The 6,598-nt window shown below is 35.4% G+C and overlaps 1 protein-coding gene across 1 annotated transcript; it reads right to left on the minus strand.

Moving 5' to 3' along the window:
* LOC109718092 (transcription factor bHLH62-like) lies at positions 295–4,989 on the minus strand. Its single transcript, XM_020244109.1, has 6 exons — positions 4,131–4,989; positions 3,630–3,767; positions 3,033–3,098; positions 2,364–2,432; positions 2,167–2,244; positions 295–754 (listed from the first exon to the last, which is right to left on the minus strand). The coding sequence occupies exons 1-6, from the start codon at positions 4,713–4,715 to the stop codon at positions 659–661; spliced, it is 1,032 nt and encodes a 343-aa protein (XP_020099698.1). The 5' UTR covers positions 4,716–4,989; the 3' UTR covers positions 295–658.

Consider the following 6,598-nt stretch of genomic DNA (forward strand, 5'->3'; position numbering starts at 1 on the left):
AAAAATTTTAGTGTTATATCACAACTTTTTGTGAGATTTTTATTTTCAACCATTGATTTTGAACCCTTTCGATTACTACCTAAATAATATTGAAAAATTGCAAAATTTATTTTCTAGATATTTCAAATATGCTAGATCAAGTCTAACGGAGCCGATCGTTGATTCGAAAGCTCTATCATCGAAAACGGCTTAGGAGCACGGAGGGCTCCATGCTCCTAATAGCACACAAGACCTACTCTATATATATATATATAATCAAAGAGAGAATAGAGAAATAAAGAGAATAGCAAGACATGCTAGAAATTAATCTCAAAACTTAATTAACACACACACACACACACACACACACACACACACAAACTCTCTCTTTCTCTCTCTCTCTCTCTCTCTCTCTCTCTCTCTCTCTCTCTCTAATTATTTAGCCTTTAAACCAGATAAAAAGAGAGATAAGAGAGCAAAGATACATTTGTTCATATATATAATTGTGTAGACCCACACATGTGCTTGGGTGAGTACATGGCTTTGATAAATGCACGTGTGATGTGCATGGAAATGTGTTCGACCACAGAAGCAAAACATTGAGCCCAAAGCCAACGCCAAAAAGCCAAAATCCACCAGAAAAAAAAAAAAAGAAAAAAAAAGGGCCTATACTAGAGTACTACTCAAAAAAGCTAGGGCATCCACCACCACCATATCCTCCTAACTCCCTCACCTTCTCCATTACTTGAGCCTCATTTGCATTAATACTCATCATCTGCACATTTATATATTTAAGTATATATATCACTATCTTGCACACTAGATAATACAATTAAATAATAGTTATAAATTAAGAGCATGTTTTTTTTTTTTTTCCAATGTTGGGGCCTCACGTATCAATCATCAAATCCTTATGAAAGTTTTAATTCTAATACTGAAGTATGGCCTCAATATAATTAATTTTGTATGAAGTTTGATCTTGGATAAAAATTTCATCTTAGAGTTTCAATTTTAAGCTACGAAATAAATAATAATAATATTGGTGCTAAAAATGTGACAATTTTTTGAACCATAGATTAAGTAATGGAATTAATTGTCATGTAAAACAGATATCATGGAGTGATTTCTCCTATTAGAAACTTTAGATGGGGACGAAATTGAGATTAATTAGTAGTAAATTTTTACCTCAATTATTCATTTTGTTTTTTTATTGCCTTTCTAAATCTATTAATTGCATCAAGTCAGGCGTTTTTAATTTTTCTATATTCAGATTCTTGTGTGAATAAAAACTCTTTATGCACTATATATATATATATATATATATATATATATATATATATATATATATATATATATATATATATATATATATATACATCCTTATGGGTGATATTATTTGTAATCAAGAGTAAAGTAAAATTAAAGTAACAAGTCTAAAAAACATAAAGAGGAAGCAAACAATGTCCCCCCCCCCAAAAAAGGTAATATAGAATTTACCTCAACTATACCCATTTTGATCTGACTATATAACCTTTAAAAATTTTGATTTTTTATACCTATACTTTTTAATTTATTTAATTTGAACTACTGAATGACTTTTTAACTTCAAATTTTGAATTATTATTTATCTTTGCTGATGTAATTAGTATATTTACGCAATTTATGTAACTATAAAATTAGTTAAAAGTAAACAGCAACTTAAATTCTGCACCAGAATTGTTGACAGATGACTTAAAATAGCAAATTGGAAGGTTTGGTACTAAAATCAATTTTTTGAAAAGTTACATAGTTAAATAATAGTCTATAGTTTATTTAAGTTCTATACATTTTTACCCAGAAAAACAGAAGAAAGATATTTCTAACTTACATTAATTAAACAATATACCATCTTCAAAGCTAGCACGAACCATTGTGAGTCATCTGTTGAGAGTCCATAGTTATTTATATAGGCTTTAGTTTTGATAAGGCTACTAGAATCTTGCTCTCCACTTTCACATTTCCTAAATGGACATGTTTTTGCCTACATTTCCTAAATTAGAACACTCCTCTAATTATAATTCCTATTTATTGGGCAATATATTGAAGAGCTATCGTGATCCATATCTATTAAATACTGCACATGAAGAGATTAATTGTTGATGAAAAATTTGAAGTCACATTCGAAAGGTATGCATATTTATTTATCACCTGTAGTGTTGTCATGGGTTCAATATCCACATTGAAGTCATAGAATGAGCTCGCCGCCGAAAGCTTCATCGAAAGAAACTATATGATCAAAGAAAATTAAGTTATTTAATGATGATCAGACAACTTCAACTAAATATGAGATTAATATGGCATTTTGCTTAACAAGCGATCGAATCGATTGAGAGATCATGAATCACCTCAACTTGGTTTTGTAGCGATTGCACGTAGTTTATAATCTCGTCGAGCATTCCCGCCATGCCCATTGCCTGTAGATTAATTTGCAAATATAGTTAATTAATTAAGAAGATAAATTCTATAATTTTACATAAGTTTTTTTTTAACCAAAGAACGGGCAAAATTCAATTTTACTGGGGCTAAAGTATAGGTTAGAGGGCTTTTACTGTTGTCACTACAACAAAAACTGTGTATAGCGATACTTTTAAATGCTGATACATGTCAAAAAAAGTGTTGTTGATTAAATTACCGATATTTTTTAAAAGTGTTTCTATATATGGGGTCGCTATATGTGAGGCCGTCTCGATGTTTGGCACCCACTCCCTCTAGCGATCTGTGGCGAAAGGACACGTGGCAATTGTAATCCTCTACGATCCTTACGACATCCTCGCAGCCGAACTCCAGCTGCCGGAACCCTACCTCGTCGGTTGCGGTGGCGGAAGAGGAGAAGGGGAGATGGACCGGATGGTATTGGTTGAGCAGAGAAATTTTTTTGTTTTTGATTTGATTGAACTTTATATTTAGGCCTTAGTAATTTTTTTAAAAAAATTTTGATATAAATAAAAAATTTACATAAAAGTGTTCTAAAAATATGTCTCTATAATCTAATTCTGTTTTAGTATGTTTGGTACCTTGTAACAACCAGGAACTAGTTCTTGTAAGCATCTCATTCTTTCATTAATTTTCTCCCTTCTCACCTGAAACATATACAACAAAGAGAATTTTTTCTATTTACAAGAACATTCGTTTACAAAAAGCAATATTAAAGAGCATGACAAATACGACTCCAATATAAAATTTATACGAACTTACACGTCATTGAGGGCGCCGCTATCTGATTCTTCTAATTAAGAATAATATGATAAACTTAAGTTACAAGCACTCAAAAAAAAAAAAAAAAATTTTTTTTTTAATACTTTTTTATGGTCGATTGAAATATCTGCGACAGTGAAAATGTTCTCAGAGTTTTACAAAAATTCTTTCACCATAGTGACTGAAAATGACATCAACTGCACTTTTGGTCCTTGATGGCACATTCAACCAATGAGAAAACTGGATTCTTATAATGAAGTTCTTCTTATACATGCTTTTCCAGAACATAACATTACTATTTTCTTCCGATACATTGAATGCGGTGAGATCAGGCACAAAATCAGTGGGCCCATTCAGCAGTCTCATGATGAGTGGGTTGTGCCAGAAGCTGCTCTGCTGTGAAAAGACAATCTTACCCTTTCAGCTAGACTGTGGCTGTCAGTGGCATGGCCTCTCCTTGCCCTCACATGAACCACCTCCTTCGGCTTCTCCACCTCCTTTTTTGATTTTGAATTGCCTCTCCCTCTCTTCCCAGCAGCAGTACTATCTGAGCACTGAGATTTTTTTTTTTCTTTAAAAAAAGAAAATAGCCCTCCCATTTACTTAAAACAAACATCAAATTAATTATTAATTCACAACATGAATAAATTAAGAAAATAATGCTGCATGCGCATGCGAATGCCGCACTACGTCGTCCCCATGCAACGCGTCGCTCCCTATCGATCAGTTGTTTTTAAAAGTATGAGATGGAATGAAGAGCTGACCACGAGATATGGTGCATGGAGTCACAGCATGGAGTGACGTGGTACGCCCCACGCACGGAATGCAAAGCAGCAGTAACAACAACAACAACAGCAGAAAAAAAAAGAAAAAAAAAAAAAAACAAACAAAAAGGCATGAGAGACACTGAGCAATACGATCTTCTTTATAGCCCTGTATTGATGATCTCTTAAGCTATTCTCCATAGGCTGCGACGAAGAATTCGCAGAGCTTGTCTCCGCCGCAGCATCCGCCGCCGCCGCCGCCTTTCTTTTCCTGACTCCGACAAAAGCAGCAGCAGCAGGCGGCGGCGGCGGCAGGGTTATCGGGGCGAGGTCTCCGAGCATCGGCAGCAGGCCCGGTGACGAGTTTTGATCGGCGAAAGGCGGCTGCTGCTGCTGCTGCAGCTGCAGCGGAAACTGATCGTGATGGTGAGGGAAGTAAGCGTAACTCTCGTCGCAGAAAGCCATCGATGCTGCGCCGGCGCCGTTGCCGTGGAGCTCCGCGAGGTGATCGGTGATCACCAAACCCATGCACGACGGATCCATTTCCATGAAGTGGGGAGAGGGCTTAAGAGTGGTGGTACTGTTGAGATTGTCCACAAAGTGATGATCTCCCATGAATGTGGGGATGGGGAGAGATCTTAATTTGAAGGATGATTCTTTAAGAATAGTGCAAGATGGATACGGAGGGGATAAGAGGGGGGTGTGAGCATTCCTTGATTTGAATGTGGGCTGTCTCATATTGTAACTAGTAAGGAATTGTAGGCGTGAGCTGTGCCTATATTGTGTAGATTCTAGTTCTACGAGGGGAGGAACAAATGCGCAAATAGCCCCTCTATTTTTATAATAATTTGACTTTGATCTTTATATTCTTTTTCATTGGAACACTTTAGTTTCCGAATCTTCTTTTATTCCATAGTCCCGTGGCTCTTGAAAATACCTAATATCCGGTAAAGTCGCGTATTCAAAACATGCTTTTTGTAAAAATATATGATCGATTCCATACATACATAGTATATAAATGGAAAATTTGAAGACTAAATTAACCTTTCGTATTAAAAAAATAATATAGAAAACGAAAAATTTTAAATGCTCAATTTAGTATCTCGCTGCTTAATTCACCATGATATACAGGGATCGAGAGGCTGCTTATTATTATAATTTTGGTTCGTGGAAATACGGGGGAACCACCAATAAGGCATGCACACGTGGCACGTCCAGCTTTTGTGGCTCTATTCACCTCGTGGGTCCTTCTCACAGCATATGTATACACAAAATTATTGGATTTTTGCGAAAAAAGATAAAAGCTATAAATAGTAAGATCGTAATAGTTATTACGGAGCATTTAATGCTGGTACTGCCGTAGTGGAAAGTGCTGATGATGACATTGTCCACCATTACTGCAGCATAGATGGTTTCTGAGACTTCGAAATTATCTCCTGTCCCAGGTGTACCCCTGCACTTCATGTATAATAATCACTTATAATAATCTTTTGATGATCAAGTAAATGTTCCTATACATAAAAGATTGCTAGTTTCAAAAATCTATTAGTTGCCATAGCATAATCTCAAAAGCGAACGATGAAAAAGCAAATATTATTTGATTTATAAGAGAAAGATGTTTGAATTTTACCTAGGTCTTTTAATTGATCTTTATAAAAAATATTTAATAGCCAGCTAGCTAACCTGTTTGGTTTTTTTTTTTTTTAAGAAACTTAATTCTGTTAGAAATGCAAGGCGATTGGATTTTAAACTTGAGACATCAGGGGTATCAATCGATCATCAAGCTTTTAACTAGCTGCGCCAGGTATAATTGGTTCTGTTCTGACCTTTGTATTGAGCAGTATAAGAGATGCGCTTATATATACACCCCAGTGCCAATTAATTAGGTAGTAATTTCTCTGTAGGACTAATCTAGTAGACTATTTTGCTCAGAGCAATAGAGAGAGCATCACTATGCTCCTCAATGAAGTGTTCGAAGATGCACATTGGCATCATGTGCATCCAAGATTCTAGCATGCACCAGTTGGCAAAGGATTAGATCTAAGTCGGGTCAGCATCAAGTGGCCCAGCTCTACCTAACTTGAATCCAGACCTGTCCTTGTTAGCTTATGGGCGCGGAATGTGGGGGAATAGCCAATTTGAAATCCAATCTTACGGCGGATCATGTAAAAGTTTTGGCGGTCACTCGATGCTAGGGGTGGCAGTCCAGCTCGCTATTCGTGAGCCAGCTCGTGTTCGGCTCGAAATGAGCTCGAGATCGAATCGTTAGTTTAGTAAACGAGTCGAACACGAGCTGGGGTCAGCTCGCTCGTGTTCGGCTCGATAACAGCTCGAATACATATATTTTATATTTATATAATTTATTTAATTTATATTTTTATATATAAATAAATAATTATATATAAAATAAAATTTTATTATTTAATTTTGAGTAAAATAAAAATATAAAGCCGAGCTCAATTATAAAAAGACTCATTTATATGTAAAGTTTCAACTATTAGATCAAAGTCTAATGGGTAAGATTTTATAAATTTAATTTTTATATTTATCCAATCTAATTCTTTTAACTTATTGTTCGTTAGCCAGCTCGTGAGCCAGCTCGTGTTCGGCTTGTTTACACC

This window comes from Ananas comosus, linkage group 12 (genome assembly GCF_001540865.1).
Source record: "Ananas comosus cultivar F153 linkage group 12, ASM154086v1, whole genome shotgun sequence".
NCBI lineage: Eukaryota > Viridiplantae > Streptophyta > Magnoliopsida > Poales > Bromeliaceae > Ananas > Ananas comosus.

Excerpts from the sequence above, each read along its gene's own strand:
- LOC109718092 (XM_020244109.1), bottom strand. The coding sequence starts at position 4,715 with ATGAGACAGCCCACATTCAAATCAAGGAATGCTCACACCCCCCTCTTA. Across the intron at positions 3,099-3,629 it reads GCCACAGTCTAGCTGAAAGG|GTGAGAAGGGAGAAAATTAA; the intron begins GTAAGATTGTCT and ends TATATGTTTCAG. Across the intron at positions 2,433-3,032 it reads TAGTTCCTGGTTGTTACAAG|GCAATGGGCATGGCGGGAAT; the intron begins GTACCAAACATA and ends ATTAATCTACAG.